Source organism: Geotrypetes seraphini, chromosome 9 (assembly GCF_902459505.1).
Source record: "Geotrypetes seraphini chromosome 9, aGeoSer1.1, whole genome shotgun sequence".
NCBI lineage: Eukaryota > Metazoa > Chordata > Amphibia > Gymnophiona > Dermophiidae > Geotrypetes > Geotrypetes seraphini.
This window is the reverse complement of record NC_047092.1, coordinates 33940262-33953068: the sequence shown is the minus strand read 5'-3', so window position 1 is coordinate 33953068 and position 12807 is coordinate 33940262. Positions and strand designations below refer to the sequence as shown.

At 42.9% G+C, this 12807-nt stretch overlaps 1 protein-coding gene across 2 annotated transcripts in view; it reads right to left on the bottom strand.

Moving 5' to 3' along the window:
- SLC26A4 (solute carrier family 26 member 4) overlaps window positions 1-12807 on the bottom strand; it is a 60051-nt gene that overhangs the window by 31370 nt on the left and 15874 nt on the right. For both annotated transcript variants that reach the window (XM_033959087.1, XM_033959086.1), the window contains exons 7-11: window positions 12255-12407; window positions 12071-12153; window positions 10380-10527; window positions 3743-3856; window positions 2368-2445 (exon numbers count right to left, since the gene is read on the bottom strand). In XM_033959087.1, coding sequence (XP_033814978.1) covers window positions 2368-2445; window positions 3743-3856; window positions 10380-10527; window positions 12071-12153; window positions 12255-12407 — 576 coding nt within the window. The remainder of the gene's footprint in view (window positions 1-2367; window positions 2446-3742; window positions 3857-10379; window positions 10528-12070; window positions 12154-12254; window positions 12408-12807) is intronic.

Genomic DNA, 12807 nt, shown 5'->3' with positions numbered 1-12807 from the left:
CAATTTCAAAAATTCTTTCCTCCTCAATTGAGTGGTCCTAGATACATCCGGAATGGTCAAAAATCTTTTAAGCAAGAGTGGGCAATATTTAACAAATGACACGGAGATTAGGTTGCAAGGAAAGAAAAATATTAATGTCAGCATTGTAATCAATGTTTTCCAGCATAACAAAGAAACGATATGTGCCAGCCAGAAGTACTGTACAGAAGGACTGTTCAATATCCTGTATGATCAATGTTTGCCCGGTGCTACCTCCTGTTTCACTAGAGATTATATAGTTCCAGTATCACACACATTTTTTTCCCCAGAAAATGAACTGAAGAGCAGGGCTATAGGGTGTGATTTTTGAATATCCATCTTGTTCCTACAGCTCACTGGCTTGTGTTGCAGGTCCACATTCTTGGGATGTATCACACGTGTAAGGACCAACAATACAAGTATTTGATAGCCAGAACGCATCATATAGCCGCGGGAGATGGTTGTGTACATGGGAATGGAAGAAAGGAGAATTTTTGGTCATAGGGAAGGAGGGAGGTACAGATGAGAGGGAGAAATATTGTGGTGGAACGGGAACAGTGGGGCAGATTGAAATGGATGCAAGAGGGAGGAATGTTGGACACAGTGGTGAAGGGAATGGAGGGAGAGATGTGGCATGGTGCTGGAGAGGGGTGATAGAAGGAGAAATGTTGGGCATGGGGCTGGTGGGCAGGCATGAAAGATGAGAAAGGGATAAATGCTGGACCATGGTAGGAGGAAACAATGGGCAGCAACAGAAGAATTTACAGAAGATGGGAAAGCGGAAAAAAGAAACTGGGACCAACTTTATGGAAAAATAAGTCTCCAGACAACAAAGGAAAAAACGGAATTTATTGACTAAAATATGATAGCTTTGAGAAATGTATATAGCAGATGTCTTTGTACTGTGTTCAATAGAAAAGGAAATGCATTTCTGGTTTTATTTCTACAGTGTTGAAGTACTTGCTGACCCTTGCTGTGACTGATGGGGATCCCCAAGCATCGCCAGCAGAGGACCTCCTCTAGAGACAGCCAGAACTTCCCTCCACCAAGCACAGCAGTCACTGGCAGCATCCATGAGCCACTGAGGTGCCAGCATTTGTGACTCAGGGACGCTACTGCTGCCTGCCAAGCTTGGCAGAAGGGGCCCCCGGCCAACTGAAAGGAAGTCCTCAGCTGACAGCTTGGGGGTTCTCATCAGCTGAGTATTTATATTTTATATTTACATTAGAGGCTCTGGTAGAAACCCGTTTACAAAGTATGTATTCTTCCCAATTAATATTTCCAAATTAATAAAGTGTCTTTTCTTATTTGTAAATGGGTCTCTACCAAAGCCTTTAATTCAGTAGCATAATTAAATGAAATAACTATTTCTGAAGTTTATAGGGATGGGTGGGGATGGAGGGATTCCTCATGGGGACGGGTGGGATTCCTCACAGGGACGAGTGGGATTTTGGCAGGGACGGGTGGGATTTCTGTTCCCGCGCAACTCTCTAATTACACATTTCAAATCTGACATATTGTAATCACAAAATAGAAAATAAAATCATATTTTTCTACCTATTGTTGTCTGGTCATTTTATTATTCAAATCATGTTGGTCCTAGGCTCTGGTTTCTGTTTGTCATCTGTTAACTCGTTCACCAGGGTCTCCTGCCCATTTGATGCTTTCTTCTTTCTCTGTTCTTACCATTCATCTTCTACCTCTGTACCTTTTCTTCCACTGCTATAGCCAACATTTCTTCCCCACTGTCTACCATCTCTCTCTCTCTCCCTGCTTTGTGCCATGGGTCAAATGTCTCTATACCCCTCCATGCAGTATCTCTCCCTTCCTCCTCTCCATTATCATGTGAAATATTTTTTTTTCTCTCCCCATGCACCATCTCTCCCTGCCCTCTACCTTATGTCCAACACGTCTCCCTCTCTCTTCTCCATGCATGTCTCCCTCCCCTCCACCATATGCAGGTTTTCTCCCTCTCACCCCTTTCTACCTCTTTGTTTCACTCCTCTACCCCATGTGCAACAGTTCTTCCTCTCTTCCCCTAGGTGCAGCAGCTTTCCATCCCTCCTATCCCCCTGTGAAGCAGCTTTCCATCCTTACCATCCCCCTGTGCTGCACTTCTTGACTGATCCCCCTCCCCCCCCCCTGAGATATGACATACAGTCGGGTCTCCTAATGCGGCAGAGGGAAGGCCCTGGCAGGGCAGGCCATGAGGAGCCTGTTCAGAGTCTGCTAGCTGTCCACTGCTAACTGTTATCAACAAACCAAGCAATATTACAAATCCCAGAATGCTTTGCTGTAAGACTGGCTCAAACTGCCCTAGACAGCCCAAAGAAATTAAGCGCAGGTTACCTTTTGCAGGGGCTCTAGGAGTTTCCCTAGTGCAACAATGGCAATAAGAACTATGAGAGCTGAGATCAAGCCGGCAACCTGCAAAACAAGAACGCAGATGTTGAAGAAGTGACTGTTTTCTAATGCAGAGCTTCTCAGTTTTCAGGATAACCACAGTGAATATGCATAAGGCAGATTTGCATGCAATGGGTTTCAAACAGAGGCACTATTTCTCTCATATATATTCATTGCAGTAATCTAAAAATGTGACTGGCTAGATGTGCCTCCACGAAAGTGTGGAGAAGCAGCTTTAATGCAAGACTTGAATGAGGGTGACCATATAACTCCAAGTCAGAAGGGTCAGCCTGAGTCGGTCCTGGTTTTAGTCCCATTCCTTCTACATCTTTATTATTGCATTTTCTGCAAGTCCACAGAGAAAATGAGATCATGCCCAGCACTGCAGAAAAATATCCATGTGTACTTGGTATCCACTAGTGCTGCCTGATTCAGGGAAAAAAAATTCAATTTGATTTGACCTATTGAATTGATTTTTCAATTCGATTCAATTCACTTTTCCTGCCAATAGGGCATTTTTTTCAAATGTCCTGGCTTTGGTTTATTTTGCAGCCTCTTCACTCACCCCAGCCCCCTTTGCCTTCTCCAGCCCCATGATGGCGCTGTAAACAAAATAAACAAAAAAGACTTTTCCTCTCTCTGTTAGGTCCTAGCTCACGCTCGCTGTCTAACATCAGCTCTGGCAGGATTCACATTTCAAATCTGACATATATTCAGGAAGCAGCGCAGGCCCAAGCAGCAACGCAGAAAGCTGGCTCCTGCCCATTCTGATACATGGTAGGAAGAGGTGCAAGGGTGTTTTTAAAAGGTAGGACAGGGCGGGGAGGTGTTGATTTAAAAAAGTACAGGGACAGGGAGTGTTTTTAAAAGGTATGGGGGGATTTAAAAAGGTACTGGGGGGACAAGGTGCAGAGCCTGGCAAGGAGTGTGGGGTTGGCTGCAGAGCCTGGCAGAGAGGGGGGACATAATGCAGAGCCTGGCAAGGAGTGTGGGGTGGGGTGGTGTGAAGAGCCTGACAGGGAGTGAGGGGGGCTGGGTGCAGAGCCTGGGTTCAGAATGTTTTTTTTCTTGTTTTCCTCCTCTAAATCTAGGGTGCATGTTATGGTCAGGTGCGTCTTATGGAGTGAAAAATATGGTAAATATTAAAGAAAAAAATACCAGTAAAGTTCTCTTCCTCTCTGGAAGTTCTCTTGCAGCACTCTTCTATAGAAATATGGCTCTGGTTTTACTAAATAAACAACTCAGGACTGCATCTGCTTATTTTAAGTGACCTGGATTCAGCTGGTTACCAAATTTTTTCAAAGGATAATTAGAATGTTACCTGTGTCTTTCCTCCAGTGCTTTCTTGGATAGCCGTACGTGACAGAGCAGTTGTGGCAACAAAACACGAGAAAGCACCCGAAAACACATTGCTAACTCCAAAAGCAATAAATTCCTGAAATTAAAAAAAAAACAACCCCAGAACAAATCAGTTCAGCTGTAAAAAAAAAAGAGAAATATGTCCAGAATTTAACTTAGGGGTCAGTTCAGCAAAAGATTGACACTAGGCACAGAAAATGAAGCTACTTTAACCAGAAATGTACGCCAGAGACATGCTTTCATTCTTTATTTTTTTTTTAACTTTGGCGTTTTTTAGCATGTTGCGTGCAAAGGGCCAGATTCTGTAAATGGCAGTTGGGCAGCGGCTAGAAAAATGGCGCCATTCACGTGTCAATCATGAATAGGCATCATTAACAGAATCACGGCTACATAAAAAGATAGGTGCCGGTAATATAAGCCAGGATTTTAAATGCCTACATTACTAGCACCTATGTGTGACTGAGAATCATGGCTAATGGCGCCTAAGGTCATCTCTGCGCCTAACCACACGTACTTTGACCTTAGGCGCCTCTAGGTACCTTGGTATAGGCACAATTACGATGCCTACTTTCTTAAACAACTTTTTTCATTTGGGGGGGCTTGGATGGTGGGTTGGTTTGGTTGTCTGAGGTTTGGGAATCTGTATTTTCTTGTATTTCACTCCTGATTTTTCTTAGGGGGTGTGGTGAAAATATGAAGAGTGGGTGGTGGCCTTTTTTGAGGGTTTGTAGGCGTAATTTTTTGGCCTCTTTGGCCTTTCTTGGTATAACAGTAGGGTTCTTTTCGATCCAGGGTGAATGTACTTTCTGGGGATTGGGGAGGGGTGGGAGTAATATGTTGCTTTAGGTACACTGTCAAAAGCACGGAGGACAGTGGCACGCCAACAATCCTGTGCTGACATTTAAGCACAGGAGAAAAGCGCGCCGCAACTTCCAGCGTTTTGAGGCCTTCTGTTTTACGCTGTGAACGGGGGAGTGGGGGGAGGGAGAACCCAGACTACACTTAGAACTGCTCGTGCTCCCGTTGGGGGGGGCTTTGTGGGGGAACCCCCCAGTATACTGAAAACTCCCGTTGTTTTCGCTGTTTGGGAGTTTTCAGTGTAGTGGGGGGATTTTTCCCCCACACCCCCCCAATGGGAGCATGAGGACTTCTAAGTGTAGTGGGGGATTCCCACCACACACACCCCTTAGAGCGCAAAAGCAGCGGAAGCGATGGTGCGCATTTCTCGTGTGTACAAAATGTCAGCGCAGGATTGTCGGCAGGCCACTGTCCTCCACGCTTTTGACGCATCACCATTGCTGTATTGTCTACTTTGTCTGTTGACTGTATTATGAAAGATTGTTCTGCTCTTTGAAAATACAGTAAACAGATTTTTTTCTAAAACAACTTTTAAATTTATTTTTAATGGAATGGTCAGTTACTGTGCCGATTGAAGCCAATTAAAGCAAAAAAGTTAGGTGGCAGTAGGACGCCTATCACCACTTGGCTTATGGCACTGTTTACAGAATCAGGCCCAAAATGTTTAAAGTACCGTATTTTCACGCATATAACACGCGCGTTATACACGATTTTTACAAACCGTGCATAACCTTGCGCGTTATACGCGTGAGCGCGTTGTCCAATTTTTTTTTTCATTCCGATCCGACATCCCCCCTGCGAACCAAGAATCTCGGAGAGAGCGAGACCAGAAGGCTTTGAGCATGCGCAAATGCTCAAAGCCCAGTCCAGCCCGGCACAAGGAAGAAGGAGGATCTCCCTCGCACCGCCCAGCCCAGCCCAGCAACAATGAGGGAGGATCTTTGGGCACTGGCACGTCCTGTGCATTGGTGCTGGTGCCGGTGCCCAATCGGGTAAGAGATGTTTTGCGGTGCTGGGGGGGATGTAGGATCGCGTGGGAAGGGGGGTGACGTGAGCGGGGGGGAGGATGCCGGTTCGCAGGCCAGAAGAGTAAGCGGGAGTGGGAGGAGGTTATAGCAGCATGTGCGGTATACGCGTGTACCGTGTAATATAAAAATTTTTTTTACAGAAATGCTTTGGACCCGCGCGCTATACGCGTATGCGTGTTATACACATATGCGCGTTATATGCGTGAAAATACGGTACTCTAAATTGCCTTAGAAAGTCTCGGCAGTCATTTTCAGCATTGTGAGAGCACGGGCAAGAGCATATGAGAATCGCTTCTGCTCCAACCTCCCACTAGACCTCCATGGAAGCACGGTAGGCCTGGGGGTCCTGCTGCTGGGTCTGGGAGGGGGGTCGGTCGTCACTCTTTGGGGTGGGGAGGGAGGGAGTATATAAGGTACAGGTACAAGATCCATTCCAAAACCCCAAAATCTCCGAAAACCAAAATATGCCTGGTCCCAAGGATTTCAGATAAAGGATCTTGTACTTGTACCATAAAACGACCACACAATCAAACAAACCTCTATTTCCACTGGTTACAATGAAAGTCACAAAACAACGCTAACCACAAACAGGCAGCAAAGTGGAGTCGATGTCTTAGATGCTGCCAAGTTTATTGATAAACGGAAATTTTTAAAAATTGTTTAAAATTTTTTAAAAAACTTTCATTTATCAATAAACTTGGCTGCATCTAAGACATTGACTCCACTTTGCTGCCTGTTTGTGGTTAGCGTTGTTTTGTGACTTCCATAAAACGACTGCTACCTCAATTTATTGCTAGTTAGTGGGCTGTTTGCTAATTCATTTGTGTGTGCATCTTCAATCCATGTGCAAATTTCGGTGCTTAAATTTGGGTACCATATACAGAATCTAGGGGTATGCCACTTATTCATGCCCTTGTAGAATAGCATATATGTGCCCTACTGGCACTATCACAGGTAAGTGTAAACTTACACACATAAATGCTAGAGGCGTGTAAATGCAAGCACCAAATTACAAAATGGCTGTTCACGTGTCCATTCATGCCTGTTCTACTGCTGAAACAACCAACTGGGTTAATCAAAGCCTTTGATAGTTAACAACAAATATGCCACCGTGTAATGACACTACATATTGTTGCTAGCTTTTACAAAGTCGTGGTAGAGGTTTCTATCGCGGGCCGGTGAGGTAAATGCTCCAATGCTCATAGAATTCGTAGGAGCGTTGGAGCATTTACCATGCCAGCCCGCGATAGAAACCTCTGCTTTGGCTTTGTAAAAGGGGGTCTATATTATTATGTTAGCCTTTTCAGGTTATCTTAGAATGGCTAACATAGACGGACAATGAGTCTCTGCCCTAAAAAAATTTCCATCTCATGCTGTTACCTGGATCAACGAGGGAATACATGGTCACAAGTAGTATCAGAAGCAGGCCTCATAGCACTCCCATCCCTAGGTTAGCTGCCTCGCCCACTTTAATGTATTTATGTTTTGGTTTTGTTTTGTTTTTAATTACACTTTTAATATTGTTATAATTGCCTTTACTGTCAGAAGTACTAAGCTTTTACTCCCAAAATAGAAAAAAAAGAACCAAAAACCCCTCTGTAGCCTTGGCTCTTCATTTCAGGAAGTTTCCACATGATGCAAATGTAAATCTGTTTACCCAGAGATTTGATATGTCATGAAAAGCAGCAGGGTAGGTTTCCCTCCACATTACAGAATCTCAGGCGTGACGTAGGCTCTGGTTTAGTGTCATCATATCAGGAAACAAAGTCTCCAGGGCCATTTAATCCTTGGCATCTCTGCCCAAATCTCAAATGATAATGATAATAGCACAGCTATTCATAAGGCTTGTGGTACTTCCTGTTAGCTGCCTGAATTTTCAGATTCTATGGACTTCTGCTTTAACTTCTACAGATAAAAGGCAGTGACTTTGTACCCGAGTAGCTGCTGTTTTGCTTTCTTTGACCCGGTGCTATAATTTGGAAGCATTGAGTAATCGTAATCGTTCTAGGATGGGATTTAACATCAGCACTTGAATTTGGAACTTGTCTTGGGCTTGGATTTACAAAGATGTATAAATAAATCCAAACATAAAATCCTAGCAGCTAGGGCAGTGGGCTAATACCCAGGGGAATCAAACCAGAGAAGAAAAACCATATAGATAAATGATTTAATTACTACAAAAATGAAGGAAAGAATCTCAGAATTGCCACTCCAAGGATCATAATGATATCATCCATATAAGGAATTGTGGCATGGGTTTCTTTCATTGATCCAAAACCTTCATATATTAACTTGACTCAATCCGTCACTTATTTATAGATATATAACTTCACTACTCAGTAATTTAAATTTTTCTGAGCTTTTTTAAACTTTTTTTAACTTTTTACATTCAAAACTGTGCAAAAAGCATTAACATTTGTGCAAAAATGCAAAGAATCAAAATTGTGCAAAAGGCAATATAACTTATGTAAAAAACATTAAAGCCTTAGCTAAGCACTTATCTTTCAGCTTGACATTAGCTAGTAAAGCAGCATAGAAGTACCGTGGCTTCCTAAGGGTTTGTGAGATACGGGTTTTGACGTCAAAACCCGTATCTCACAAACCCTGAGGAAGCCGCTTGTTATGATGCCGTTATACAGATCCATGGTGAGGCCTCACTTGGAGTACTGTGTTCAGTTTTGGAGACCACACTACCGAAAGGACGTGCTGAGGGTCGAGTCGGTTCAGCGAACAGCCACCAGGATGGTCTTGGGGCTCAAGGATCTCACGTATGAAGAAAGACTAAAAAAATTGCGGCTGTACTCACTTGAGGAAAGAAGAGAACGGGGAGACATGGTTGAAACGTATAAGTACATCACGGGATGTATCGAGTCGGAAGATGATATCTTCTGGCTCATGGGACCCTCGACCACCAGAGGGCATCCGCTGAAAATCAGGGGAGAGAAGTTTCATGGCGACTCCAGGAAGTACTTCTTCACCGAAAGAGTAGTGGATCATTGGAACAGACTCCCACTGTAGGTGATTGAGGCCAGCAGCGTGATGGATTTTAAGAGAAAATGGGATACTCACGTGGGATCTTTAAGGGAGTGAATTCAGGGGGGGGATACTTGGAATGGGCAGACTTGGTGGGCTATAGCCCTTTTCTGCCGCTTTTTTCTATGTTTCTAGCGGCGAAACGGGTTCCCATTGGATGTGATACATGGGGCTTAAAGCGGCGGTACTTCTATGCTGCTTTACTAGCTAATGTCAAGCTGAAAGATAAGTGCTTAGGTAAGGCTTTAATGTTTTTTACATAAGTTATATTGCCTTTTGCACAGCTATTTTGCATAATTTTGATTCTTTGCATTTTTGCACAAATGTTAATGCTTTTTGCACAGTTTTGAATTTAAAAAGTTAAAAAAAGCTCAGAAAAATTTAAATTACTGAGTAGTGAAGTTATATATCTATAAATAAGTGACGGATTGAGTCAAGTTAATATATGAAGGTTTTGGATCAATGAAAGAAACCCATGCCACAATTCCTTATATGGATGATATCATTATGATCCTTGGAGTGGCAATTCTGAGATTCTTTCCTTCATTTTTGTAGTAATTAAATCGTTTATCTATATGGTTTTTCTTCTCTGGTTTGATTAACCTTTTGTGGACCTGTTTATCTGTGGTTCATTTTTCTTTTCTTTTTTTATTACTTTTCTAATACCCAGGGGAGCCAAAAACCAAATATCATTTCTCCCTCAAATGCTATTTGTGAGCTTGAGCAAATCAATTCACCCTCAGCTACAAGTTAGAATATAAGGCCTCCTGGGTAGGTAAATACTGTAACTTGCTCTGCGCTGTGCTTTAGAAAGAACATAAGAATACAAGAGTTGCCATACTGGGACAGGCCGAAGGTCCATCAAGCCTAGTATCCTGTTTCCAACAGTGGCCAACCCAGGTCCCAAGTACCTGGTAGAACCCAAATAGTAGCAACATTCCAGAGCTGGGATTGTGATGTCATAAAAGCCTCATTCCACCAATGCCTAAGAGTCAAACTCATCAGTGATGTCACAATGGTTTGATTGTCCTATACTTGGCTCACATAAGAACATATGAATTGCCATATTGGGATAGACCGAAGGTCCATCAAGCCCAGTATCCTGTTTCTAAGAGTGGCCAACCCTGGTCCCAAGCACCTAGCTAGATACCAAGTAGCAAAACAGTTTTTATGCTGCTTATCCTAGGAGTAAACAGTGGATTTCTCCAAGCCACCCCACTAATGGTCTATGGCAGGTATTGGGTAATAAAATCCAAATTCATATGCAGTTTTAGTAATAGCCACAGTCATCTGACGCCCAGTCTTACAATCTGTACAGTACCCATTAGTGACAAAGACATTACAGTAAAACAGAATCTCTATCTACCTAGTTAAAAGTAATGGCTAATGAATGTAATTGTACACAATGACAATTGATTAGGAAGGAACTTTGCTTCGCAAAGAATTATAGACCATTTGTTTACTCAGTAGCGGTGATGATGAAAGCCACATATGCTGCATTCTGCTGGCACAGATGGAACATAGCTCGATGGAAGAGCTGGGACGGCTTCTGTTCTGAACACCACATGGGCATAACGAGGGATCGTGATATCTAATCTAATCTTCAGTTTAGGTTTATCAAATTAACAACTTATCAAATTTTTAATAAAGGTAAAGATATTTTAAACAGTTCCACTGTACCTGGTTTCCATTAATGGCGTAGTTGTGCTTACTGGCATATACTTTGGCCACTGAAACGGCAACAGCATAAGCTACTATCCCAATGGAAAATGCAGATCCAATCATTTCTGAAAACAGGCCCACATTTGGAGATACCGGTGGTATAAACCTAAAATAATTAACAGAATACATGGGGGGGGGGTTTCTCCCTATTTTACACCAGGTTTGATAAAGACTTGTGCCTACTTCAGACATGGGCAACTCTGGTCCTCGAGGGCCGGAATCCAATCGGGTCTTCATGATTACTCCAATTAATATGCATTGAAAGTAGTGCATGCAAATAGATCTCATGCATATTCATTGAGGAAATCATGAAAACCCGATTGGATTCCTGCCCTCGAGGACAAGAGTTGCCCATGTCTGGCCTAGTTCATTGTTTCTAGATCCATTCTATTTATGGCGGTTTCTCTTTTTACAACAAAGAATGGTTGTTGATATATCATTTGCACACCCCAGGTGACGTCTTGGTGAGGGCGCAGGCACCCATCCTCTACTCTGCCCCACCCCCCGCTCCTTTTCCCGCTCCCGTGCACGTGCGCTGCTTCCCTTCCCCCATGCCTCTGTATCATTCCTGGTGCGAGCAGCAACCCCTAACCTGCGGTTGCACCAGTGTCGGCTCTTCCTCTGATGTCACTTCCTGGACCCACACCTATACTAAGCAAACTCCTTTACTATGTCCAGCAAGGGGTAAATTTAGAAAAGTTGGCTCCTATGGACTCTATCACTCTTTCTGTACTGGTTTATTGTTCTTTTTCAATAAAACAGACTCGACATAAACTTTTATGAAGCCACCTGAGGGTTTTTTATTGCCGGCTGCAGCGATAAAAGCTCTGACGCTCATAGACTACTCATGAGCACTGGAGCATTTACCGCTGTGGCTTGCGATAAAAAAATTATAACGCAGCTTCATAAAAGGGGGGAGGAAGGAATGTCTTTTTTAATCAATGTACCATTGCTGAATGTGAAAACATAAAAGTTATAACTATAATACCATGAAATTTGCTCCATTAAGCAAAAATAATAGCAAATTTTAAGAAAAATGGAGCTTTATACAATCAGTGGCTTTGAGAGATCCCAGGATGGGCTTTAAAAAAATTTTTTTTATTATTTTCTGATCAAGCACAATCACATTCACGGAAAAACTTCTATCCGCATAGTTTTTCTGACTTTGTGGGCTATGAGGTTTGCATGCCACATGGTACCTGCCTTTGTCTTTAGGAGACCCTTCCCCCCCCCCCAAAGCATTCATCTCCTTGAAAAGAAGATTCGCTTTTTTAATTTATCTCATCGAGGTGCTGTTGAGCGTAGAGATATGCATAATAGCTGCAAACTCAATTGAGTGTTTTTCAGGAGATCTTCAAAAGAGCTGGAATTTTCGTTAAGTGCAATGCATCACAGAAAAAGCTACTACTAGAGCAGTTACTGTGGAGATGTAGCCCTAATGGTTAGTGCATTGGGCACAGAACCTGGGGGACTGGGTTTGATCACCCCCCTGCATCTCTCTGTGACCCTGGGCAAGTTGTTCAACCCTCTGTTGCCCCAGGCACATGACTTAGAATGTGAGCCCACCAGGGACAGAAAAAAGTACCTGCATATAGTATATGTAAACTGCTTTGATTGTAGGCGGCCCTTTAAAATATGAATCCACTCACCCGGTTGGGATGGTTTTAACAATGCCTGCGTTGTATTTTCCCTCCAGGTCAGCTCCATAGGATATTCCAGTGGCTACTATTGTCTACAGTGGAACAAAATATTTTCGTTTTTAAAAGAGAAAAATATTCCCATGAACGAAGAAAGATCTTTCCCATCATACGGCAGCTGAAGTATTCCACTTACCACAATCACTTCTATGGGAATAGGCATAGGGAGTTTATGTTTATAACGATCACTTATTTCCTTCACCACCACACAAATAATAAAAGTCAGTAGTCCAGCAATGAGATCGGCAATGTTGGTTTTGCCAATGTTTGCAAAGATATCTATAATGGTCTACAAAACAAAACAATGCACATATATTATATTGCACAAAAAAAAGAAAGAAGGTACTATGCCTCGGGGTAAACAAAAAAAAGAGGCACAGGAGATATCTTATCCAACTTCCAGTAACATATACTTTTATTAGCAGTTTATCAAAAGTCCAAAAGCAAGTCTTTGATATGCAAAATAAGGGGTCCCGAATAGGGTCCAAGTTTCAGCGACAGCATCGCCTTCCTCAGGGGACAACAAAGGACTTGAGCTTTCCTGCAAATTATACGCTGTGGCACATCGGCGTCTCTGCTCAAGGAAGAAGCACTAAAAGTGGGGAGCATTCAGCGCAGCTCCCTGCACTAATAACCGCTATCGCGGTTTAGTAAAAGGAGGGGGGGATAATTTCCCTATCAATACTTTA